The sequence below is a fragment of the Bos javanicus genome, chromosome 26 (genome assembly GCF_032452875.1).
Source record: "Bos javanicus breed banteng chromosome 26, ARS-OSU_banteng_1.0, whole genome shotgun sequence".
Taxonomy (NCBI): domain Eukaryota; kingdom Metazoa; phylum Chordata; class Mammalia; order Artiodactyla; family Bovidae; genus Bos; species Bos javanicus.
In genome coordinates, this window is record NC_083893.1 from 43,625,333 (window position 1) to 43,652,046 (window position 26,714).

The 26,714-nt window shown below is 57.2% G+C and overlaps 1 protein-coding gene across 2 annotated transcripts in view; it reads right to left on the reverse strand.

The window, feature by feature from the left end:
* FAM53B (family with sequence similarity 53 member B) overlaps window positions 1–26,714 on the reverse strand; it is a 79,343-nt gene that overhangs the window by 39,395 nt on the left and 13,234 nt on the right. For both annotated transcript variants that reach the window (XM_061403810.1, XM_061403811.1), the window contains exon 3: window positions 16,100–16,878. In XM_061403810.1, the coding sequence (XP_061259794.1) occupies window positions 16,100–16,878 (779 nt within the window). The remainder of the gene's footprint in view (window positions 1–16,099; window positions 16,879–26,714) is intronic.

Consider the following 26,714-nt stretch of genomic DNA (forward strand, 5'->3'; position numbering starts at 1 on the left):
CAGTCGGGAAGGTCCAGGGAGGAGGGGACTGTCTTTTTCCCCCACACCAGCCTCTCACACTAAGCCTTAGGTACTTCTTCAGAAGCCTAGGGCTGGGCTTCCCTGTGGTCAGCACGTCACACTTCCAATGCAGAGGGCGCAGGTTTGATCCCTGGCCAGGGAACTAAGATCCCACATGCCGGGAAGTGCAGCCAGAAAGAAAAAAAAAGCCTGGGGCTCCTTCTTGCAGTTCCATGGGCTTCATCAAGGCCGCCATTAGTGTCCCCACTTAGGCACTTGTTCAGTGCCATGACTTCGATCTGAAGTTTCAGATTTCTGTGATACTCCAATTTTAGCCTACTTCTTCTAGGATGGTGACAACTGTCACCTTAGACCGTCTAGACAGCTCCAACAGCTGGCGCAGCAGGGACCAGGTCAGGCTTCCCTCAAGATGTCACGTGAGATCCCAGCTGCCGCCCCAAGACTGGGCCCTGACCCCTGAGCCTGGCCACTGTCCTGTCCTCAAGCAGAGCCCTGAGCGCCCAGGGCCAGGCTGTCCCCCAACAGGCCCATCACAGCCAAGGAGGGAAGACTCGCGCTGAGCTCCAGTCTCTGCTGGCCCTGACCCCCCATGGACACCTGAGATGATGGAATGGGCCTGGCACCCCGAGTCCCACCTTGACCCCCCGATAAATGCGAGAACCTGGACCGCACAGCCCCGCCACGCCTAACCTTGTGAGCTTGGCTGCCACTCTGAATGTCGGTTTTTTCTTGTGCAAAATGGGAACAGCAATCTTCACTTTTGGGGACTGTAATCATGACACCACGTGACTACATGAACCCAAGCCCCCTGCTGGTCCGTGGAGCACGGAAACACAGGCAGAGTGCATGCACACTGTCGCACACGCCAAGAGTCAGCAGTGTGTCTTATCCTCACGTGTGGACCCAAGTTTCAAAGGGTGGGGCTCAGGCCACACAAGGTGCAGGGCTCCGGTGAATGGGTCTCAACACGAAGGGACAGTGCGGACAGCAATCTGACCAGACAGGTGACCCAAACTGAGGCAGGAGGTCCCATCATCTCACTGCTCAGGAGGGTTGCCTCTGGCCTCCTTGGCTCCTGAGAGGACAAGGAAGGCCTTTCTGACTCAGTTCGCTTCCCGAAGGACATACTAGGTCATCCTCCTTTTTCCCTGATGAACTTCCCTGTCTGGTGGGGGGAGGAAGCACTCACAGGGTGGACTTGTAGAGGTTACCTCAGCCAGCAGCTCCCCCATCTCTTCCAGGCCCTGGACACTCAGGCCTAGAGGAGCCAGGCAAGGAATTCCCCAAAAGGCCCTGGGCCCAAAGCAGTTCACGCTGCATGACTGGGACTCCAACAGCCCCCCATCTCCATGAGGGCCACTAAACACACAGGCACCAGCCTTCTCTGTCTGCCCTGGGGGCTCCCTGCAAACCTACCCCCAGCCAGACAGAGCTCCAAAACCCCACCGTCCTGTTCAGAACTGTCCTTGGCTCCCGATGGCATCCAGAACAAGGTCCCAACGCTCCACGCGCCATCCCAACCACAGCTCCAGCCACATGTGTCGGTTTCCGGTCAAGGGAGCATCTCGGGGCCCTGTCTCTGCTCTGCCCTCCAGCAGAGGCGTGGTCTGAGGAGGGGCTTGGGTACCAGGCCTAGGCCCACCAGGGAGCATTGCAGCTCCCCTGAGAAGGAGCGGAGAGCCCTGCACACATCACGGCAAACCCACCAGGCATCCCTGGTTCTGACTACTGGATTCCTGGAGCACTCCAGAGAGTGCATCAGGTGCCAGGGAGGGTCCTTACAGCGGTCATCATCCTGTTTTAAGCCCAACAACAGCCACTACGGATCCTATTTAACCAGAAAAAAAGACCAAGGCACAGAGGGCTGGGCTTCCCTCATAGCTCAGCTGGTAAAGAATCTGCCTGCAATGCAGGAGACCCCATTTCGATTCCTGGGTCAGGAAGATCGGCTGGAGAAGGGATAGGCTACCCACTCCAGTATTCTTGGACTTCCCTTGTGGCTCAGCTGGTAAAGAATCCGCCTACAATGCAGGAGACCTGGGTTCAATCCCTGCGTTGGGAAGATCCCCTGGATAAGGGAAAGGCCACTCCAGAATTCTGGCCTGGAGAATCCCATGGACTGTATAGTCCATGGGGTCACAAAGAGTCAGACACGACTGAGCGACTTTTACTTTCACAGAGGGCAGAGCTACGAGCACCGGTCAAAGTCTGTAGGTTTCTACGTGATAAAGTGTTGATGCTGTGACTATAGAAGGCTGGGGTGGAGCGTCACCATCTCCTGCTGCAGCCCTGGAGCCTCCAGGGGCCCGACACACAGCAGCAGCTTGGCCAGCAGTGGCTGAATGAAGAGATGAGTCCACAACTTGAACCCAAACCCCCAGAGGACACGACCACCTCACCAGCTTGCAGGTGGCTGCCTAGATACACTTGCTCCCACCCGACCCTTCTGCAGCCTGCAGGCTCCTTAAAGGTGCGGCTGGGTCTTCTGCGTGCTGAGCCCCTGAGCCTCTGCTCCAGGCCCTTGCACAAAACTGGCACCCCGTCACTGCATGCCGATTGGAATCAGCTCACAGGGTTGTTGCTACGTGGAGTCTGAGGGCCCAGAAGGTTCCCATGGTGGGTGGGGCCCTGTCTGAAGTTCCCAGGCTGCTGAAGCTACAGGCCCCACTTTCCTATAGGTCCGCCCTGGCAGGGGGTGCAAGCTAGAGCCATAAATACAATTTCCTAGGAAGAATGTGGTCAGGAGGCCGCCAAGCTCCAGGGACAGGACTGCTCAGGAACCACACTCTGCCCCTAGGCCAGCCCACACCTGCCCTTGCACCCCACGGCCTGAGTGCTGGGGGGCCAGGTGGCCCACTTCCAAGTGCACACGAGAGGAGCCACCAGCCCCCTGGGGCCACCGGGCATTGGACGTGTGGCCAGTCCCACTGGGATGTGCAGTAACCATAACACACGTCCTGTACATGCAAACTTGGTATACTGAAAACGAGCACACGTCCCTACTAATGACTGACTTCTACTGATTGCATGTTGAAATGATACCATTTTGGATACACTGAGTTAAACAAAAGATGTTATTAATTTCACCTATTCATTTCTTCTTTTTAACTGTGGCTACTAGCAAGTTGAGACCTGGACCATAAAGAAGGCTGAGTGCCAAAGAATTGATGCCTTCAAACTGTGGTGCTGGAGGAGACTCTTGAAAGTCCCTTGGACTGCAAGGAGATCCAACCAGTCCATCCTAAAGGAAATCAGCCCTGAATATTCATTGGAAGGACTGATGCTGAAGCTGAAGCTCCAATACTTTGGCCACCTGATACGAAGAGCTGATTCACTGGAAAAGACCCTGATGTTGGGAAAGATTGAGGACAGGAGGAGAAGGGGACAACAGAGGATGAGAAGGTTGGATGGCATCACTGACTCAATGGACATGAGCTTGAGCAAACTCCAGGACACGGTGAAGGACAGGGAAGCCTGGCATGCTGCAGTTCATGGGGTGGCAAAGAGTCAGACACGACTGAGAGACTAAACAACAATAACCAGAAATTCTAAAATTTGAAATAATTTAAAAACTTAAAACAACGGCTCATATTCTGTTTCCACTGCATGGAGCTGAGATTCAGTTACAACCTCTAAAATGGATAAGATGTGTTGATCTCACAGGGCTGTCTTGAGGAGAACATTCGATGGGTGAGTTTCTCCTGCAAACCTGCTCCCACCTCACCTGCCCAGAATCAGCAGGTAACCCACAAGCACCCGCCCTCCCCACCCTCCATTCCAGCCTCCCGGCCCCGCTCAGGCCTCCTGGCAGCCTGCTGCTTCCTTCTCTGGGCTGCCCATCAGGCTAATGGTAAAACTCCAAGGTCACAAGCAGTAACAAGTCAAAGAAATACCAGTGATGACAGGGGTGACCACATTGATCCGGGGCCAGCACCTCCGGAGGGTGTCTGTGCACCCAGCCGGCTCCAGGTGCCCCCAGAATTTCAAAGCCCACAGTGCACAGCAGAGGTCACAGAGGCCCCGAGAAGGACAGTGACGCACCTAGGGCCCCCCAGCTGGCGAGAGTTACCCTGCCATGCCTCGCCAGGTCCAGAATCCACCTTTCCACCGCCCACTGGCCTAGGTGTAGGGGAGGATGTGGGCACAGTGTTTGCTCACGGGCTCCCTGCGTGCATCATGCTGAAGTTCTGCTGTCTCTGCTGAGCGATACAATCAACCTCGCATTGTTTCAGACGCCATGTCCCTCCTCTCACCAAACAGTTAATGCTGCATAATCAGCCTACCTCGGCTGAAATGCTCACCCCCAACATGCTGCAGGTGCCACACCTGCCCGGGCTGGTTCTAAACCCAACAAAAAAGGGTCTTTTCTGTTGCTGGCTCCCCAGCCTGCATACTTGTTCTGTTTCTATCTGCCATCAATTCTTGGAAACTTCCATTGTTCAAGACTGTTCCAGATTAACCTGAGATGGAACTTCTCCAGGTGGATTAGGCCTGTTTAAAGCTTGTCCCAACTACCGAGGGGTTGTGGGAGGGTGTGCGGGCCCAAAGGTGGACCCAACGTCTGCGAGACTGGACACGGCCCTGGGTCCCAGCGGGGACCCGTCCTTCCAGAGGGGACACGCGACGGGAGAAGACCCGGGAGGCCCATGAGGGCCCCTGCCCTGGTCTCGGGACCTTCCCGGGGTGCCCACGTGAGAAAGGGGCAGACAAGGAATCAGAGTGATGGGGCGAGGAGAGCCCCTTATGTGAGTGTGAGCACAGCCCCTGCCTGGTTGGGCCATCAGCACAGCAAACCCTCAAGGTCACCTTGCACCTTGTTCGCCAAGTCATTTCAGGAAGGGGTTTGCTGGGAACCTCCCTTCCGGGACACAGAAGGCCCGTTTCTCAGGCCCCTTCTCCCCACGTCCAGGCCTGCCCACTGTTTCAGAGGGTGAGTGAGACTCCAGGAGGGACGGGAGAGGAGTGGCCAGGGGCCTGTGTCCAGGACAGCCTGGCTGAGGGTCAGAGGGCAGGCCGGCCAGGCCCGGGGCTGGGGCAAGTGCAGGGCTGGCTGCCACGCCCGCCCTTCCCAGGAGATGAGTCACTCTGGGGATGAGGGGGTAGCGATGGCCAAGGGCTTAGAGATCCCCCAGCAAATCTCAGGAACAGGTAACGAAGGCTCTGCTTCGGGTGCTAAGAGGATGCTTTCAGACTGGGGATGTGTCCACCTGCAGGACCTCCCCTGGGCACGGCTGAACCAGACCGAGGGCCTGTCTCCCGTGTGCTCCAGCCCTGCACTGAAGAAGGATACGGATCCCGATACTGTGGAAGGATCACAACAGCTGTGCTGCAGTCCTCGGGCAGAGTGGAAACAGCCTCCGAGGGAGGCCCTGGTGCTGAAACCTCGGTGCCCTGGTTTTCCAGCCAGAAAACTCACAACTCGAGAAAGACAAAGCTGGGACATTCCTGGTGGTCCAGTGGTTAAGACTCTGTGTTTCCAATCAGGGGACGAGGGTTCGATCCCTGGTTGGGGAACTAAGATTCCACACTCACCATGGTCACTTTTGTATCAGCTGTTGAGAAAGGGGGTGGATAATATGCAAGTGATTTAACACCAACTCAACAGACGTGACTTGGAGCAAACTCCCAAAGAGTTTGCCCCTTTTGGCTGCATGGTACGGGCAAAAGTAAAAAAAGAAAGAAATGCAAAGCCTGTCTGCCCAAGGGCTGGGAGGATGAGTCTGTTGAGACGGGATGACATCAGAAAATCGAGGTTCCTCCATCCTTGTGTGAGCCTAGTGGATTAGACAAGGAACAGCCATGGTTCCTGAGAAAGTCCTGAGACCCTGGGCCATACGTCACCACCCCCACCCCACCTGCAGGGAACCCAAAGCCTAGCCTGGGTCCCGGCCTCACCCAGGCCCCTGGGTGGCAAGGGCTGGCAGGACCCACCCTTGGCAGGGGCCCTTTGGGGAGGTCTTGCCCACGGGTCATGGGGGCCGAAGAGTGACCAGGGCACCCATCAGTGGTCTCCCAACTCGGCAGGTGAGCAGGCAGCCCACACTCAATTTTCTTCCCTGAAGAGGAAGGAGAGGAACCCTCCTGGGTGGATAAAGGACCACACCCCAGGAGCGGGTGGGTGGTGGTGGTGGTGGGTCAGAACAATGAACTCCCTCCTATTCCTGCTACGGACGCAGGCCAGTCTGATGAGGACAGCAGAACTGGCTCCCCAGGGCCTCAGCCAGGCTGGTGGGTGAAGATGTGGGAGCTGAAGGCGTCCCCCCGTCCGGTCACCTCCTCGGGGTTGGGGGGCCTCCCCATCCCTCCAACCGGAGGCGGCCCCTTCCACCTCCTCTCTCCCACCTGGCGTTCCAAACCACACCAGCCTGCTCAAGCTGCTTGGCAGCACGCATTGCCATCGGAAATTATCTTGCCTATCGTGTGCTGGCTTATTGTTTTCGCTCAGTCGTGTCCGACTCTTTGCGACCCCACGGACTGCGGCACACCAGGCTCCTCTGTCCTCCACCATCTCTGGGAGTTTGCTCAAACTCATGTCCAGGGAGTCCGCGCTAAGTTGCTTGTGTCTTATCCACCCCCTTTCTTGACAGTAGCTGATACAAGTGATACGGTGTGCGTCTTGCAGAAAACGCCCCTGGACTTCATCCTGAGTGCCAGGCGCCCAGCAGTTCCCCAGGGAAGTGTCTCTGAGTGCAGACAAGGGTGGTGCAGAGTGAAGAAGAGGACGGAGCAGGCCCCTAGCTCCCGTGGCCAAGGACGCCAATGGTACCGATGGCACAGGGCTTGCCTGGGTCTGCACAGTCTGCCCACGGCCAGGCCCTAGGATGACGAGCCCCTCTGCCCCACACCAAGGGTCAGCTCCAGGCCCTCTCCCATTCTGCACTCTGCCCCAGGGGAGGGGCTCTGCTATCTGCGCCCCCCGCCAGAGGCTGTGCCCACAGGCGGGCTGGGGGAGCCCTCGAGGCTGGAGGAGGCGCATCACTTCGCCTGCTTCCTGCGGCCGCCTCTGCTCCTCACCCCTCGGGAGCATCTGGTCCATGCACAGCACTTGCTTCCAGTTTGCAGCTTTTCCAACATTCACGGAACCCACTTCACGGCCCTCCCGTCCTCAGCCCCAGTGGGCCTGTGGACCCCACTGCCGAGCCCCACCCTCCCAAGGGCAGCCCCTCCCACTGTGGCCCTCTCCCCTCCTCGGTCTTCAGGAACCTGCCTAACCATCATCCACACCAAACTCTCCAACTCATGGGGTGGTTTCCGCCCCCTGCAGAGGGTCCCAGCTAATCCAGGCAGCCTGGCACATTCCCCAGGCACAGGGCTCTGGAAAGGAAACAGCTGCAGCGCTCCCCGCCCCCCACCCCCGCCACAGTCACCACCCAGTCAACGGAGATTAAACGCAGGACAGGCCCCTGCACTGTTTCAGGGAAGGGGGCTGGGCCTGGTGGCCTTCAGTGACATATGACGATGTGAGCTCACTGCTACTGCTCACAGATGAAGCTCGTGGTGATTCGTTATATTTTGGAACCAACCATTCCTTTTGTTTTCCAAGGCAGGGGAAAAAAAAAAAAGCCACCCTTCTCCCTCCCCAGAAGGAATTATCCAAGGGTTCTACTATGCCTAACTTTCAAAGGAGGCATTGTTAATCTTCTCGCCATAAATAGGCAATTAACACCCACTCCCGAGTCCAGGCAAAACCCAGTTCCTGCAAGCTCGGGGACACAGCGCAGGACTGGCCCTCTTGCATGGCATTCGCTTTCTGAAGTTCTCGACGGGGGCCTGAGGCTGCAAGAAGAGGGCAGGAACTCAGGACCGCTGATTCCACAAAAATTTTAGAGGGAGTCTAGGTTGATGCCATGTTTGAGGACAATCAAGGACTGTTACCGAAGGGCCTAACTTCATCCGACCCGAGTCCGCACGTAAGCCAGCAGCCTGTACAGGATGAAGCCACGGGCAGGCGGCAGGCACGTCGGCTCGTAATTAATCACGTCCGTCTCAGGGACATGGCTCCCTGCTTCCTGGTCTCTTGCCCTCCTGGGGGCTGACCCACCGGCTCACCGAGGGCGTGGAGCGCCTTCCCGGGGGGCGTGACCCCGACATCCCCGATGAGGAGCCAGGAATAGGACGGGAACGCTGGAATGCTTCCGGGTTTCTGTCAAGCACCCCTTCCCCTGCATCCTTCCAGGCTGCGTGGGGCTCCCTGGCCTGTGTTAGTAGGTTCTCATTTTCCAGAGATGCCGCCCCAGCCAATTTAAACAGACCCAATGTGGCACCCCTGAGATGCGACCCAGCAGGACGAGCCTGCAGGGGTGCAGGCATGACCTCCTGTGGCCCCGAGTCGCCCAGCTGAGTCCAGGAGAGAAGACCCAGATTCAAGTGGACAAGACCAGGGACCCTTCAGCAAAGGAGATGGAGGCTGGAGGCAGGGGTGACGGGAAGGGTAGGAACCGAGCTCCCGGGGACGGCAGAGGGAGCCTGATGCGTAAAAGGTAGGGGGCAGGATGGCTCCAAGGTCACGTGTGGAAACAAAGCAAATCACAGGGATCAGCTACCCGTCACTGCTACTGAGGGAAGATCACGGAGAGATACAGGCAAAGCGAGGGCTCTATGCGGGATAACACGAGGGCCTTACCGCCAGCCAACTCTGAATGCAGCAGCTTAAGGAACGTTATCGTTGGGGATTAAGGTGATGGATACTCGGCCCCCTGAGTGAGGTCTGTGACCACGGTGACTTGGACGCTAATGCAAGATCGATCCCCTGGCTGGGCCTGCTGGCCGTACCTCTGGGAGGTTTGCACCCCTTACAAGGAGGCGTGTCTCCACGCTGGTCCACACTGGCATGCCTGTCAACAGCCGGCCCCACCCCTAAGTCCACGCTGCTCCCTGCCACCAGGAGCTTGGGGACGGGGGGCTGTTACTCCCCTGCTTAAAACTCTCTAAGGCTCCCCTCACAGCACTCAGAGTAAAAGACAAGCATCTTCAGAGGACCTACCAAGAAGGCCCCCCTAGGCTCCGGTCCCCTGCCGACCTGGTCCTGCTCCGGGCACTCTGGGCTCCTCCCCGCCCCTTCCTGACTCCAACCTTTGCACACGCACTTCTGCTAGTAGCCCCCGTGAGCACAGCGGCAGGGCCGCCTCGCGGCTTATGGCCCGGCTCACACGATTCCAAGGCACTGAGAGAACATGCTAGAAGCCGGGCCCCTTTAAACACCCCCCGAGACAGCCCAGCACGTGCAGTAACCTGGACAGGGCGCTGACACCATGCCGCGCCGGGCTCCTGGTCGTTCACTTGCTGCCCGACACAGGGCTTGGGCCACTGAGCAGGGACCGCCGTGCGTAGGAAGTTCCCTGGGAAATGCCCGGCACCATGTGTGAGACGTTTTCCGGATGTTTCTCACCAAGCGGGATGGGGAGATGTCCTCGGATGTGCTTTCCACCTGCCCACAGGCTCTGGCCTCCTGAGGGCGGGGCGGCCACCTCCGCACCTGGCACCGGAGCGGGGACCCGGCGAGGCGAGGGTACCCAGAGCTCATCTGGCTCGTCTGGGCCCCTGGCTTAGGCAGCGAGCCGCCCCCCAACTCCTGCGAACCCGCTAGAGCTTTGTCGCCTCAAACACCCTTTGGCTCAGCGAAGCTCTTGATTAAAGCATGGAAAATCACCAAGTGGCATTAGAAGCTGCCTCCCTGGCATGTCCCCAGTTGAACTCCTTCTATTTTTCTTTTCCCCGGGAGATCAAAGCTATTGTGTCAACACTCGGCCCTGATCCGAGTGACCTTAAGCAGATTGCTTATGCAACCTGGTGGCTGTGCCTGGGGACACAGGAGGGATCCAGGGGGTTTCCTCAAATTCTGAGAATCCCTTTTGGGTTTTTTTGGAGAGAAAAGGACTGCGGTGTTTCAGAGAGGAAAGAGGACTAGAGAGAGCCGAAACTGGTTGCCCTGGCCTCTCCCTGTTCCAGGCCGCGGGGTCACAGCACCCCTGTGCCAGGGGTGGTGAGCCTTGCTCTCGTCTGGAGGCAGGCTGCGGGGAGCGGCTCCGCTGTTACAGCATCGTCCTGGCTGGACCCACACCACCAGAGTCCCATCCAAACCCATGGGAAACGGAACGGTCATTCCCATGCTTTCCAGACACCAAAACGGAGGCTTACAGAGGTGACCCGCCCAAGGGCACCAAGAGCTCAAACAAGGGACGGAATGGGGAGCCAAGCCCCCCCGACCCCAGAGCTCCTAGCTTCATCTCCATGGCCTCTGCGTCCATGAGCGTGAGCCACCGGGGAAGGGCGCCTGGGGGCAGATTGCGCCACAGGAAGAGCCCCGAACCTGGCCTTCCCAGCCTCCTCCAGAGAGCCACGTGGCTTTCGGCAACTCACCAACTCTCTCCTGACTCTCAGCAAGGAGTGGACAAGGGCAGAGGTGCAGAATCAGCTAGCAGTGGCTGCAAAGACCGCTGCGGGGGAAGATTCTAGATGGCCTGTAAGTTCAACCGGAGGGACAGCCTGCCTGGCCGGCGATGCCCGTCCTGGGCACAGCAGGAGCTGCCACCCTGGGCATCCGTCATTCTGACAGCCTGGGTCTCAAGGGACCTCTTCCTCTGTTCAGGCCCAGCCTGTTCCCTCATCAGAAGCAACCATTGCTATGCATCCACAGTGGGTTTTGGCTTGGCTTTTAAAAAAAAATTTTGGCCATGCCACGCGGCTGGCAGCATCTTAGCTCCCTGACCAGGGATTGAACCTGGGCCATGGCAGAGAAAGCACCAAGTCCTAACCACCGACTGCCAGGGAGTTCCCAAGCCTTTCCTCTTATTTAGCGTTAATTTCATCTCAGTTGGAATCCCAGGGCTTCCCATGACTGTTCCTCTAAGATCTTCGCACCTGTGTTCATCCCGCATTGTAGAGGGCGACCCACCTCTGAATTCCTCTGCCTGCCGTCTGCAGGGTTCCCCAGGCTGTCAGGAAGGGTGCTGAGGGTGCAACGTGGCAGGAAGCTGGAGCCGGGGAGGTGGCCGCCCCTGGCAGAGGGGGACAGAGGGCCATAAAGGCCTGGGCAACCCGGCCTGGGCCCAGGGACCCTGCCAAGAGAAAGCCCAGCTGGCCTGCAGCTGCCGGGCGGCCCGAGCAAGAAGGGAGTGCGGCAGGTGGGGTGAGGGCCACCCCGTGGGAAAGGATGTCCCACCACACACAGAAGAGGGGCAGGGGGCCAGCCAGGAGCTGCCTTGCCCAGGGACCTTGCCAGCAGAGTGGCACGAGCTATAGACGAGCCTCTGAGATGACCCTTCGGGCAACTTCCTGCATCAAGCCCTCCCCCGTCAGAGCCCACGCGGCCCTGGCCAACCCGCCCTCCTGGACCCGTCTGCGGGCTCCGGCTCTCAGCATAGCTTCCAACTCAGGCTTCTTTCTTACCCCAAACTGCCCCCTGGCCAGCTTTCACAGGCCCCTCCAACATCTGCTAACACAACAGTTGCTGCCTGTTCAGAGGCCTGTGCTGGGAGGTGCGGGCCCACAGCATGTGGGCAGCTGCGATCAATCAAACCTCTGTTCCAACCCCCGGACCCCTCCTCGCAAGCGTCTCCCTTCTGTCGGAGGCACTGTGAGAAATACAACTTGTTGCTCTTTCAAGATGACCAGCTTGGACTTAAAAAACACGGCAGGGCCTGTGACACCCACCCAGGGCACAGCGTTCGGTGGGTCATCTTTAACTGTTGCTTTTAAATGCCAACCCCGCTCCCGGATTCTTGCCTGGAGAATCCCATGGACAGGGGAGCCTGGCATGCCATGGTCCGTGGGGTCGCAGAAAGTCAGACACGACTGAAGCGACTTACGCACGCTCGCATACCTGATCCAGGTCTGAGTGGCCGTGCGGAGCCCAGGGCTTGCTGGGGGGTCAACCAATGCTGGGCGGTCAGACCAAGTTTCAAAAAATGCAGGCACTAATAATCCTGTCAGTGAAAGTCCCGCTAATACACAACTCACATGTTCAGGCTGGGCCCTGCCTTCCTTGGCACACGCTGCCATTTTGCAAAAGGGAAGCTGAGGCTTCATATGAAACACCAGGCTGCAAGGGCCCGAGGAAAGCGGCTCGGGGAGGTCGGGGAAAGGGTCAGACCTGGCACGGCTGCCTCCGAGCCTCTCGCTCTGTGGACGGAGCGGCTGCAGTTGCAGTTCCAGGGAGAGAGGGCCTTTCGGGGCCAGGTCCTTGCGTCATCCGCCCCCCAGGGCCTCCTCCCCGCAGTCACCCTCCCCTACTCGGGACCAGCTCCCCCGCCCGAGAGCGGGGCATGCAGGTTTTAAGCAGCAGAGACACGTGGATATGTATGGCTGAGTCACCCTGCCGTGCGCAGGAGACGAGCACAACGCTGTTAATTGGTAACACTCCAATGCAAAATCAAAAGTTAAAAAAATTATATTCAGAATTTAAAAAAAAAAGAAGCAGTAAAGACAATTTGAAAGCAGTTGCTAACCACCCTGCCCCACCCGCACCCCACCGCTGTGGGAGCTGAGCCACCGTTGCCGCCAGCTGGACCGCTGTGCCCGCACCCCGGCTGGGTGGGCAGGGGCGCCTGGCAGGCTCCCGCAGTCCCCTCCATCCTGGTTCCCCGGGTGACAGACATGAGACAAGGGTGCTCGCGCCAACCAGCCTCCTCGGGCAGGTGGAGATTCGGATTCTGCCCCATCTCACTACCCCTGGCCCCCCGGGCAGAGCCCACTACAAGCAGAATGCAGCCGCAGGCCAGGCCTCCTTCCCGTTTCCAGAAGCCACGGATAAGGCAAGAAGAGGAACTGACAAGGAGTGAGTGGCCAGGACTGAAAACAGAAGGAAAGAGATGGACGCATGAAGAGGGGAGTCTGCAGAACATCACCCTCAGGGCCTGTTTCTGCCCCTGGAGATGCCCAGAGCGAGCCCTGGGCCCCCCACCATGACGATGGTCAGCATCCGTCAGCTCCCCGGCGGTGGGGGCGGGGGGCAGAGCACGGGGGATGTACATGTAAACGGAGTCACACACGCATGTCAACAGATAATCAGACACACACAGACCTTTATACGCAGACCTCCATACATAAGCTACACACATACATATACACACACAGACACATGGACACATCTACTCAACACACTTAAACATGTGCACACACGTGATTTCCTGTTCCTCCCAGCAGTCCTACATTGATGGCGGGGGTCGGCACAGTATTTATCTGCTATACAGAGATGTGAAGCACTTTTTCCAGGGCCACCAGCCTTCTGCCCCACCTCTGAGGCTGTCTGATTTATCAACGTCCCCCGTCCAGCCAAGTGAGGACCTAAAGGGGAATACCGTGCTCCAGAAGGGCCTGTTTCCAGGGGTACCCCGGCCCGAGATCACACCTACCCTCATGCTCCAGGCTTCCAGCTGAGAGCTTGCCCCTCAGAGTGGGGCCCACCCACGGCTCCCTGTGGGCATGAGGCAGCCCCGGACCTCAGAGCGTTTGGTCTCTCCGCCCGCCTGCCTCTCTCGGGGTCTCTCCCTGGTCCTTTTTCCACCGGCAGTCTGGAGAGGCTCCGGGGTGCCCCTGGGGGCTTACACACAGACCCTGGGGAAGGTCCCAGCCCCGGTCAGCACTGCTGGGTTGGGGGAGGCCACGGCTTCTCAGAGCTGCCCGTCATCCCAGAGGTCCAACCTCTGGGGCCACCAGCCTTCTGCCCCATTCGCTTTGCACCTGCAGACCGAGTCTCTCAAGCACCTGGGCCCAGAGTCCACGCACACAGGGGCTCCTGGAGGACGGAGCTCACCTGGAACCCCTCCTACCAGGTAGACAAACGTACAAACCAAGATCCAAAACCCACGAGAGGGTCTGAGGTCCAGCGGACGGACTGCCAGCAGGACATGCGGAGTAGCGCTGACCCTTGGCACAGGAGGCCCTCCCCGGTGGCTACTGATGCGGGAAGCCCATGCGGAGGACAGAGTCTGGGGGCAGGAAGTCCCGCGCCAGCGACACCGGCTCACAGGGTACCAGGCACAGGGGTCCTACATGCTCCAGACTGCATCCAAGGCTCTTCAGATGCACAGAGGTGGCCCTGGGCCTGGCGTTTTGAGGTTCCCAGAGGAGCAAGGCCCACTTTCCAGGGCCATGAATCATCCGGTGGGGGAGTCGAAGCAGGCGCCACCCGATGGGAAGAGGGCTGGCCGGGTCCAGAGGCTTGGTGGCGGGGGCGGCTCAGGCCCATCCATCTCCAGGCCTCTGGCTGCAGCCCTTAGGCCCACATGCCTCCCAGGGGCCCCTTCTCTGCTTTCCCTGGACTCTGCCCTCCCCAGGCCTTGGCTGGGGAAAGACAGGCGGACAGAGGGCAGCCTCCTCAGGATCTTGGAGGCCTGCCTGGAGCCGATGAAGCAATCTATACATCTGGGCACGGCCCCACCAAACAATGTATTTTTAAACGGTTTCTCCCCAAGTGAGGGCGGGAAATGTCTCCGACGATGCCCGTGGTGTTATTCCAACTTGTGGCCAGTAAAATATAATAACACATGTACATTGTTTTTATTACCTATCTAGCTTATTAGCTAATAAAATAAGCTCAGCATTAAAAATTTAACTGAAGCCGTTTTATCACACCCAGAACTCGTGGCTCTGGATTTTCTTCAGAAGATTTTCTTTGCCCAATTCTGTCACCTTTCCAGCATTTTTACCTATTTACATTTCTCCAGGAAGGAAAATTCCACTTGCCTGTCCAACCTGAATGAATGTGTTAGATCGCTGACCAGCTCAGACTCACCTGGAGCAGCGATTGGGAGGAAGGGAAAGCAGCGATGGGAGGGTTGGGGGCGGGGGTCCTGTGGGGTCCTCCCCTCGGGTCCTCTCCAGGTGACCCCCATGGGCACAGAGAAAGGCAGGCACCACCCGTTGGTCCAGAGCCAGGGCCTGGGCTCTTGGACAAAGGTGGCCAGAAAGAGTGGACCTGGGGGCCAGGCGGGGGCTCTGGACCTGAGACACCTGCCTCTCTTCTTTTTTGGGGTGGGGACCTGTAGGTTGGGACGGAGGACTAAGGGAGAAAGGAGGAAATGCCATCAACAGAAGCTGTATTTTTCATTCTCAGCTGAAAGGAGGCCTGGAGAAAAGGCAGTGCTGGCCACTGAAGGAAGGCCATGAGGCCCGCCTGGAAAGGAGTGGACACGTCAAGCCTGCCTGTCTGGACGTGGCCACATGCTCCCGAGCAAGGCCAACCTCTCACCACCGAGCTGGTCTCCATTCCCTCAAGCCCAGACGCGACTGAAGCTCAGACAATAAGACTAGAAAAGATGGCCCTGCGCACCCAAGGACCCCCCGGACCCAGAACCCACCGTACGCATCCGTCCTCGAGGGGCCAGCCCTGCTCCTGGGGATCTGACCCTCGGGACTCCCCAATGCAGGCAGCTCTCAGGCTTGGAGGCTGTTCTGATGATGGTGCATTAACTCCAAGTTCAGCTCAGTCAAACCAACACCCGAGACCAAGCACGAGCGAGGGCGGCCAGGGCCCCAAGACAGAGGATGACGCGCGAGTGACAGGGCGCGTGGCCAGAGGCCACACCTCCAGGGGCAGCGAGGGTGAGTGCCGTTTCTTGCTGGACGCACGCTTTCGGCAGCTCACTCACAAGACTGCGTGCCTCCCCCGCCCCCCAGTCCCTGTCGTCTCATCCTCTGAAACCGTCACTCACCGCCCTGACCTCGGGATCAGCATGATCTGAGTGATGCTGAACCCCGCCTGTGCGAGCGGTTCCTACAGCAGCTGTGGGGACAGGGGCTCCTGGGGGAGGCCCCTGAGAAGGGCCAGGAGGGGACCCCCAGCGTCTGTGAGGCTGCGCCTGCCTCTTCCTGGCTCTCTGCTCCTGCACAGCCAGCACTGCTAGTGCCGGGAGAGAGCGTTTCTGTTTTGAAATGGCAATGGCTTTAAGGGTGGGGGGTGGGGGGCTTGATTTCATTTTTCACCGTATCAGATTTTAAGAACGAGGGAATGAACCAGCTTCCCGGGCCTCTTCGATGCGGGCACCCTGCCCTTGCCCGGGCTGGACCGGGATCCAGGGAGGCTCCGAGACACCCCTGGTGGCTTCTGCAGCGCCTCCTCAGGGAAGGGCACTCTTACCTGTGCCATCTTGGCAAGATCCAGGGAGGGCCTCTGCTCCTGTGCCTCCTCGGGGCGCCGCCGCTTGATGCCCACCTTCTTGTCGTTAAGGACGCAGGGCTGGGAGCGGCTGCGGGCCAGCCCGCCCGAGCGCCTGGCCGGCTCTGGCGTCGAGGCGGGGGTGCTGCTGGCGGAGGGCGGGCAGTACTCCGCAAAGGAGAACTGCTCATGCGAGCAGGACAGGGAGCGCTGCATGTCCAGCCGGCCGCCGCCCACGGGGCTCGCCGCGGGGCCCCAGAGATCGCCTGCCTGTCCGCAGGTGGCCGGGCCCAGCACCCCCGGGCCGGGCGGGCCGCTGGGCCGCGGGTGGAGTCCCGCCGGGTCGTAGGGCGAGGAGAGCGTGCTGGCGCGGGACGGGAGGCTGAAGCTGGAGCTCCGCTGCATGGTGCCGAAGCCGTTGGAGTAACGCTGCACGCTGCCCCCGCTGTAGCAGCGCCTCTTCTCCACCGGCGTCCAGACTTTGGACCCCAAGGGCCTCCACGACGTCCGGCAGCTGGCCATCTCGTCCGAGAAGGACAGCGACCGGCACTGGCGCTTGCTGGGGGGCGCGGACGGGTGTCCGTTGTGGTCACTGAGGCTGAGGTCTTTGATCAGGTTGGTGACCGCGCAGGTGGTGGCCGCCTCCCGGTGCCACAGGGTGCTGTCCTGGCACTTGTCCGGCAGGCACTCCCAGATGCTGGCGCTCGGCTGGTCGATCTGAAGGGGGCACTTCCTGTCCAGGTCTCGCCATCTGTCATTTTCTGGTTTGGAAATGACAAAAAAGAGAGAAACGGGGCTTTGAGAAGGGCCTTCACGCCGGTCCTCTCTCGCCTCACCGAGAACCCGTTTTAAACAGGAGGTTAGAGACAGAAAGGCCCTTAAAAAAGCCATCCAGTCTGGCCTCGCTTTACAGATGAGAAACTGAGGCTCAGAGGGACGGACGTGAGTCCCAAGGTGCTGAGTCAGACGCAGGGCAGCCCCACGACTCCTGACACGGTTTTCTTTCCAACATACTGCACGGCCTCCTGCGCTAAGTCACTTCAGTCATGTCCGACTCTTTGCCACCCCATGGACCTCTAGCCCACCAGGCTCCTCTGTCCCTGGGATTCTCCAGGCAAGAATATGGAGGAGCATTGCCATGCCCTCTTCCAGGAGGTCTTCCCGATCCAGGGATGGAACCCATGTCTCCTGCAGCTCCTGCACTGCAGGCGGATTCTATACCACTGAGCCACTGGGGAAGCCCTAGCCTCCCAGGACAGTTTGAAGCACTACTGTTCACCCCAGAGGCCTCTCATCCTCTAGAAGCGAAACCGACTTGCCCGGCCTCCACCCTGGCCGGCAGCAGAGCAGGGATAACATGTCTGCTACGTCCTGTCTCAGGGCTCTCTGCTCTGGGGCTGGACTCGACGGCCTGGGGGAAGACCACGACCAAAGGTGAGTGTGTCGGGACCCCCAGAGTGGCTGGTGGCTGGAGGTGCTGCCAGGTTAGTTGACCCGAGTTCCCTCTTTAAAACGAAGGCAGACAATAGAAACTGGATATTTTATTGATTTACATCCCCTCGACCAAAAGGCTCCACAGCCAACCACAACAACAGCTGCCAATCACTGAGGACTTTGCTTTTGCTCACTTGCTAAAATCTAGGACAAGGTTGCTAAAGTCCGTAGAATCAAGTTTTGGGCTGCAAAGAGACCTAAGTGTAAATTTAAACCTGCGTATTGGGGTCTCTCCTTGAACGCACAAACAAGCCAACCCTGCTAGGAACTGTGTGTTGTTTTTCTGCTGTGGAATCAGGCCCTGTGCTGAGAATCTGAGGAGCTCAAAGACAAATCTGACACAGTTAATAAAACAAAAACAGAGTTAAGAAACACGCTGTGCTGCTGGGAATCGACGTGTTAACATGTTTCTGGTTTTCTCTAATCTCCACATCTTCATAAACTCCGCAAATGTGAATACAGAGAAAAGTATGGTTTGAGTCAGTCAGTTGGTAGAAGTAAAACCTGAAATGACAGTCAGCAGGTATTTCACGCGCGCTGATTCTCAGCACGGCAGACAACTACTGTGCAAGCCCCGTGGGTGGTGGGTGTAACCAGTGTGCCCTGCCTGGCTACCATCACTGCCCAGATGGGGAGACCCAGGCTCGCGGAGGTGCGGTAAGTGGCTCTGAAGCCACAGCTAACAGCTGAAGAGATGCAAACTCAGGCCGGCCCGACCCAAAGCCCTCTGCTCTCTTCACTACACCGGGCACTGAGGCAGCCGCAGGGGAATCCCGCCTCGGCCCTGCCCTCAAGGAGTCTACCAGTCATGCAAGGTCAGCCATCGCTCAGAAACCTGTGACATCACCTACGGGAGTGCAGCAAGAACTGGAGGACCGTCTCCTCTACCAGGGGCCACTCCTCAAAGGGCCCGAGAGACACACCCGAGGCAGGCACTGAGCCCATGGTGAACGTCACGACCAGCAGCTACTTGTGGGGAAGCGTCACGAGCCAGAGGAAAAGCCAAAGGGGTTCAACGTGTGCTCTTTCCTTGAGGGCCCCTGACGCAGCCACGGGACTTGGAGCCTGAGGGGCTGGGACCCGGGGCAGGGGATATGCATAAGTTGTCCAGAGGCTGTTCCCATGTGTCGGGGGGGGCCATGGTCCTTAGAAGCTGGAGATGCAGGAGAGAGACCTGCCTCGTCAGGCCAGCCGGGAACGAAGTAGGACTGATGCTAACTGTCCAATTCATCTCACCTCTGAAATGTGCCTGGGCCCTGGCGCACGGCCAGCCTTGATACGTGTCTCTTTAAGCCAATCTGACAGAGCATTACCAAAATTTACCTTTTTGCAAACAGCATTTACTTTGTTCCAAACAGGCTTCCCAGGTGGTGCTAGTGGTAAAGAACCCACATGCCCATGCAGGAGACATAAAGAGAAGTAGGTTCGATCCCTGGGTCAGAAAGATCCCCTGGAAAAGGAAATAGTAACTCACTCCAGTATTCTTGCCTGGAGAATTCCCTGGACAAAGGAGCCTGGAGGGCTGTAGTCCACAGGGTCACAAAGAGCTGGACACAACTGAATTGACTTAGTATGCATGCATTGTTCAAAACAGGTCTTCATTATACACTATTCCTCAAGTAGTCACCATTCTTTTAAAAGAGGTTCAATTTGACATTTATCAGCAGTTGAAAGTTCAGTAAACTAACAGTAAAATAAAAAAAAAAAAAAAAACTAACATTGACTGAGTCACGACCATCTCTGATTGAGAAGAAGAAAACTTATCCTCCAAAAAAAGTGGAGATTTATGTATGATGATGCTCTTCAAAATGACATGCTGCTGCTGCTAAGTCACTTCAGTCGTGTCCGACTCTGTTCAACCGCATAGATGGCAGCCCACCAGGCTCCCCCGTCCCTGGGATTCTCCAGGCAAGAACACTGGAGTGGGTTGCCATTTCCTTCTCCAATGCATGAAAGTGAAGAGTGAAAGTGAAGTCGCTCAGTCGTGCCCGGCTCCTAGCGACCCCATGGACTGCAGCCCACCAGGCTCCTCCGTCCATGGGGTTTTCCAGGCAAGAGCACTGGAGTGGGCGCCAGTGCCTTCTCCAATGCATGAAAGTAAAGAGTGAAAGGGAAGTCACTCAGTCCTGTCCGACCCTTAGCGACCCCTTGGACTGCAGCCCACCAGGCTCCTCCGTCCATGGGGTTTTCCAGGCAAGAGCACTGGAGTGGGCGCCAGTGCCTTCTCCAATGCATGAAAGTAAAGAGTGAAAGGGAAGTCACTCAGTCCTGTCCGACCCTTAGCGACCCCTTGGACTGCAGCCCACCAGGCTCCTCCGTCCATGGGGTTCTCCAGGCAGGAGCACTGGAGTGGGCGCCAGCGCCTTCTCCGCAAGATGACACGAGTGATGGCAGAATGATAAACACAACTAAAAAGGGCCTACGGGGAAGAGGGGTGTTAAATCCAGCATCAAGGAATAACATGGAACGTGAAAAAAGCCGTTTCAAAGAATATTAACGATGTGGGGAAATGTTAATAATGTAATACTAGACATAAAGAAAGAGGACATAAAACCATAGAGATAGCGTGACTCCTCTTTAGTAAAACACATACATTATATGGGAAGATAAAAAGGAAAACAAGCCAACATGTTCACAGTCAAATGGCAGAGAGCTAGTTGATTTTTCTCCTTTTTGTTTCTTGGAGTTTCTACATTTTGGTAAGTACAAATATGTGGAGGGCCAGGGCCTAGGACCCCCATCCTCCTCTGGGTTCGCTCCTTCAGTCTTTCAGGAAGTCCTCGCCGAACAACGCTTGCCACAGACTTCTCTGAGGTGCCTGGTGGGCCAGTGGCCGGCTAAGCAAGGAACCAAGGAGCCGACCAAGGGCGGTGAAGGCTCCAAGATGGCGCCACCATGGCCCCGACTTGAGGAGCCGGGAGCCCGCGAGAGACGGTCTCTCTCGCAGGCCCTGGGAGACCCAGGAAGTCAAGGAGAGGGATTCTGTCCTCAGAAGATACCACTTTCTGCTCCCTTTTTACCTCACTGTCCTGGAACTTTCCCATCTCTGGGAAACCATGAGAAAAGGGGATGGCAGAGGAGCCAGTTAGGCACTGACATTCTGTCTTTCTGGCTCAGCAGGGCCCTTTGCTCTGCAGTGACCACCTGTGATCTCGCTGCTTCCTGACTGGACCCCTCGGGGCTCCCTAGTCCAGTCCCATCTCCTCTCTCTCTCTCTCCAGAGAACTTTCTGAGGCTCCCACGGGTTCACGGTCCGTCCCCTGCAGCAGCTTCCTGAGGCAAACACTCCAGCCTGGCGTCCAGGCTCCGTCTGCGCGTGGTCTCCCCAGGAGGCCCACGCTGCAGGTGCCAAACCTCCCTTCACGGCACAAGTCAGACAGGAATCAGGGAGACCAAAGCATTCCTTGAAAACCCCTGAAACAGCCCTCGAGGCCCACTCCTTCTGGTTTCACGTCCACAGCCCTGAAGAGCCCATAAAACTACAGCTCATTAGAGCGATGGCAGGAATGAGCGTGACTAGCGTCTACGTACAGAGGGGTGTGCACACGATTTTTGTGGTTGTTGCTGTTTTGTTATTTATTTTTGGCTGTGCTGGGTCTTCACTGCAGTGTGCGGGCTCAGCAATCGTGGCGCATGGGGCTCAGCTTTCCTGTGGCACGTGGGACCTTAGTTCCCCGACCAGGGATCGAACCTGTGTCCCCTGCACTGGAAGGCGGATTCTTAACCGCTAGACCACCAGGGAAGTCCCCCATATGATTTGTTTTGAGGTTAACTCTCAAATCGCCAGTGGGAACCGGGGTTGGGTGGCTAACTAGAACGCGTTCCTACCCACCTTCAGGAACTACTCCTGTTTTAAAGAGGAAGCCTCTACAGGACCTTAACACATAAAACGTCTCTTGCAGGGAGGATTCACAGAATCAGTTCTCAACTCAGTCCACTGGTTAAATGAGGGTGCAATGTGACCACGGTGGATCTGCAGCTCCTCCGCCAAGGGGGAAGAGACCCAGGATGTTATTCTCCTGTCTGTATCCTCCCGCCAGCCTCTTACTCCCCATCGAAGAGCCAACGCGCACATCGCCTCCTCTGCAGGTCCACCCCTTCCCACACAAGCCTATGGGCACCCGCAGCGCCTCGCCTAGACCTTCAGTCACGTGTCTCGCAGTAACTGAGCCTTCGTTATCTGCTTATGTGTCTGTTTCGTCTGCTGAGCTACAAGTTCCAGAGGGCGGTCCCGGCCTGACGTTCCTACGCCCAGCACAGGGCTTGGCACACAGCAGACCTCAGCCGGTGCGGGGTGGAGGGAGGGAAGGGTGATACAGAGCAGATAAACACTACACAGCACACCGTGGGTGTTCACGTGGTCTCGCTTATCCCTTGCCCTTGGCACAGGTAACCAGCCGTCCCTTGGCCAAGCAGGTCCGACCTGGGCTGTACCATGAATTCCCCACCCCACTGGGGCCAGGGATGGTCGTGTATGGAACTGACCGGGACAGTGGCTGGCCCAGCAGTGGCCATGTCACTTTGAAAACACAAAGCCCTGCCTCATTTGAGCTCTTGCTACTGTGTGTCAACACCAGCCAGGTGGCTACTTGTTCTGTCTGCGGAGCAGATAATATTTTAATTGTTTCTATCTTTATCACTTCAAGAAGTACAACATAAAGAAAAGTAAAAACAATCGAGGCTATGTTTAGCCCGTGTGTTTTCCCCCTTTGCTCAGGGAACAGAAGGCGATTTGCTGGGTCAGGTCACCAAACAAAAGAAACAGGAATAGAAGCTAAATTTTAATGGCAAACCGCCCTGAGCGCTGGGCACGCTGTCACGTTGTACAGAAGGCCTCGGTAAGGCTCCAAGGAGAGGATACCGGACGCCCCCGCCCCTCCATTCAACACCGTCTCTGCACAAACAACCGTAACCCTTTCAACAGTGACGATGGCTGTGGCCACGAGGAGTCTGCTGAGCTGGAGGACTTGGTGTGGTGGGAAGGCTGTGGACCTGGGTTCGAGCCCCAGCTCTGCAAGTGACTTCACTTCTCTGAGTCTCGGCTACTTCATCTATAGAACGAGGAGACTAATTGTAACCTCTGCACAGAGCTACCCTGAGAATGGAACCGTCGCCTCGCAGGCCACAGGACGGGCTCACGAGACAGCAGCGTGGCCGTGACGACAACACTGGAGGCGACTCGGGTAGCTGAGCCCCAGCCCTCCCATGTGGGGTGTGTCTGGAACGAGGACTTGGGTGTTCTCAAAGAGCGGTTCTGGGAGCACCAGAGGGGTGTCTGCTGGGGATGTTAATATGCAGATTCCTAGGCCCAGTCCCTGTCGTGATACACAGAATCTCTCGGAGCAGGAACCTGCCTTTTAATAAACTCCTCGGGTTATTTTCACGTGAAGTGGTTGAGAACCACTGTTCGAGACTGCAGGCTGCACAGGGACCTGGGTGTCTTTCAAACATCTCCATGGAGGCCCAGTCAGACCATCCAGCCACACCAGGAAGCTTCTGCAGGGTGGACCATGCCGGTCTCCACAAGCCTGCATTCAGAACATCACTGAACGCTGGCTTTGTTTGGGGCAACAACAGAAAGCAGAATTATGGAGAAGGATGACTTTGCCTTTAGAGTATGTTGAGGTCCCCTTTTCACAGGACGGGGGTGGGGACACCAAGTTGCACAGCGTGTTCTGGATGGAGAGCCAGTGCGAAAGGCCTGAGAGGCCGACCGTTCACGTGATGGGACTAATGGGAGGCCCCCCACCCCGCAAGACGTGCCATGGCCTGCAGCTTCTCAGGGAAGGTCCGAGTACCAAGCCCCCAGCGGACACGGTAAGGGCCAAGGACAGTGGCCCCGGCTGCTGAGGTTCTCGATGGCCCCATGACTTGCAACCCTCAGGGACAGCTCAGGTTTCTCCATCTCCCTGCTGGGCCAATCTTCACAAGTTTGAGGTTTATACACGGGAGTGGGTGTGTGGGTGTGTGTGCAGGATACACACGCCCGGGGCTTTTTCTACAGAGGGTGGGGGCCAACCACACAAACACACAAATCACACAAGCCGTCTTGCTCCCTCACAGACGGACTGGACCAGGTGGCCTCCAAGGGACCTTCCCAAGCTAAGGCTCCACAACCGAGCCTGAAGTTTCTGGGAAGCACAGAAGAAGCTGACGGCCACACCTAGGGGACAGGAACTCAGATCCTCCCCGCTCCCAGCAATGTGTACACACACTCACAGGCTTTGGTCTGGAGATCCCTTGACTGGGGAGGGCAGAGGCTGCTGGGTGCATGGATCTCCAAGCTCAGAGAAAGAAAACACCCAGAGGAACACAAATAGCATGTGACCTCAAATGTTCTTGTTTCCATTTCTGCCCTTAAACTTGGAGGGAAATTCCCAGGACGCCTAGAATCTTAGTGGACTACAAGCCTTCATATTATGTTCACAAGATAGCCTTGGATATCTTCACGCTGTGTTTGGAGGCCGCTCTATGGTGACATAACCACAACAGAATGTGGTTTCTAGAAGAGGTTAGACACCTGAAGCACAGACCCAAGACACGGAAGGCTCTTGCAGCCGCTCGGGCCGAGTGAGCCGGCCTCAGTCGGATTGGGGCCGGCTGACTCATTCTCGGATTTCACACCTGTCTGCTTGTGCTGACACCAGCCTCCCCTCCCCTGGCCTGGGGGCTGGGGCTGTGTTAACCTGGCCTCCGGGCTGCAAGGACTCTCTGCCTGATCTAGGGCAGGGGAGCAGCTCACTAGCCCTTTCAGTGGGAACTCCGTGTCTTTCTGGAGCCCGCTTTATTACATCGGTCTTACGAAAAGAGCACAGGTGGAAACGCACACACGGGACAGTGGCATGAGCGAGCCCACACGGCACCGTGTGCTTTTAAATGGACTCCGGAGCCCCTGGCCCATGGGAGCACCTCTTTCCCTGAGTCACCAGGATGGAGACTCAACACAGGGCTGGGCCAGAAAAGGCTCCTGGGCTTTGCCTGCCCAAACCTCAGCCTCTGGCGATGCCCACCTTCACCTGCAATAAATCAGAGAATGTCTGTGCATCTTAGGTTCAGGGACAACACAGGATGCCAAGCACCTCAGCCCAGGCCCGGAGGACGAGGGGCCAGGATGGCTGGAGACAATGCTCCCCTGGCCCCACCCGGGGAAGGCTAGCTGGAAGGGTACTGGGAAGATGTCTGACAGGCTGGTGGGTACAGGGGGTTCCTGGGGTCCTGCCGTCACCAGCCAGGTGAGGGTGGCCCGTGGCAGCGGCCACTGCTTGTGGGGGGGCTCTTTCTCTTACAGAAAGAGGCCCAGTGGGGATCCCCAGACAGTGAAGGGGTACAAACCCCTCCCAACTGGGTACTGGGAGGGTGGGCTGGTCTCCCATCTGTAGGCGGAAGCATGGGCTGGGGCCCTGTGACAGCTCTTCCTGCCTTGAATGGACCTCCTGCTGCACCCCAACCCCAGAAGTCTGTAGGAAAAAGCTGGTATTCACATGGCGGGACGTCCCCTGGGCGCCCCAGTGGTTGAGACTCTTGTGCTTCCCCTGCAGGGGTCATAGAGCTCCATTCCTGCTTGGGGAACCAAGATCCCACACATGGTGCATAGCGTGGGCCAAAGATGAAACAAACAGAAAAAGATGAGGGCCACGAAAACTCCCAAGCGACACAGCGGTCTGTTCCATCCATTGCCTTCGGATTCCCACCCTGGCTGCGTGTTTGCACAGGGCATGGGCCATGGGCAGGAGCCAGGGACTCAACTCCAAACCCACCTGTGCAGCAAAGCTGGGCACCGTGACACAGAGCAGGAAACTGGCCACTGCAAGAGCTTTTCAGGAAACTGTCAATATAGCTGCATTAATTGTCAATTAGCTAACCCCCCCCCACACCCACCTCAGTGGGATCCTTACTGAAGTTGAGGGAAAGCCTCAGTGCATACCCCAAGCACAGCTCTCATCTCGCAAGGCAGCAGAGCGCTCCCCCACGTGACGGCTGGGGAGACCAACTCCAGGACAGGATGGCCTCGCGTCTCGCCTAGGGACATGTCGCTTGCCAACAGCGGTCTGCAATCCCAAGGCCATGCTCCCGCAGCGGGGCCAGGCTACCTCCTAACGACTGTCTCTCCACTTGGAAGCGGCCTGGAGAGGCACCACGTGGGTGGGGGTGGGGGGTGCCCACGGCCAGTCTGGCAGCTGCCGTTCCCCACCCTCTGGCACCTCTGGGGCTCCCTCGCCCGTCCCACCATGTCAGGCCAGCCTGGGTGAGAAGGCGGCCCGGGAGGCTCCCTTTGCAACCATCAATGGCCATCGTGTGCCAGCTACACTTTGTACCTACGTCCCATCCTGTACCTTATACCAGAAACGTCTGAAACCTAAGTGGTGAAAGGAAAGACTGAAAGCACTCTGCGTGGACAGACCTCACGCCGTGTTAGAGATGGGCAAGCCACACCAATGACTACAGTCAATAAGAGTAGTCCTTATCAGCTACGTTTTTAAAAATCAATCCTAGGCACTCTTTATGGATTTTTGTACTAGCCTATTTTGGCTAATAATCAGTTCTTATAGGAGGCCCTGGGTCCAAGGATGACGTGCAGTGTGGCTATCTCAGAGAGACTGAAAAAGCGGCAGAGACCAGAAATTCTGGCTTCGTTATCACTGCGGCTCATTTCATTTCAGTTGTGTTCCGTTTGCTCTTGGAAACCTGAAACGCTCAACCTCCGAATGCTGGCTTTTTCCCCGCTTGCTGCAATCACAGCCCACTTTCAGCAACAAATGGTGGGAGGGTGAAAAGACCAAAAGCTACCCGACCTCAAAGTGCAGTCTCTTCCTCTGTGCAGCTCAGCACAGCCCACTGGGGTACCCTGTAGAAACTAATACAGGGGTGCCCCCAGGAGCAAGCCTTCTGTGTACAGAGCAGACTTTAACAGCGAGTAATTAAACATGGAAAGTAAGGGCTTATAATTAAAATGCTGACAAATCTGAACCACAGTGGCACAAGGAGGGCTGCTATAATATTTTTACAATTCCTTTTTATACATAATGTATGATCCTTCTGCTCAAGTTTCCTCTATGTTCTTTGCCTGTGAGATAATTTACATTAATAAATAATTTATTACCAT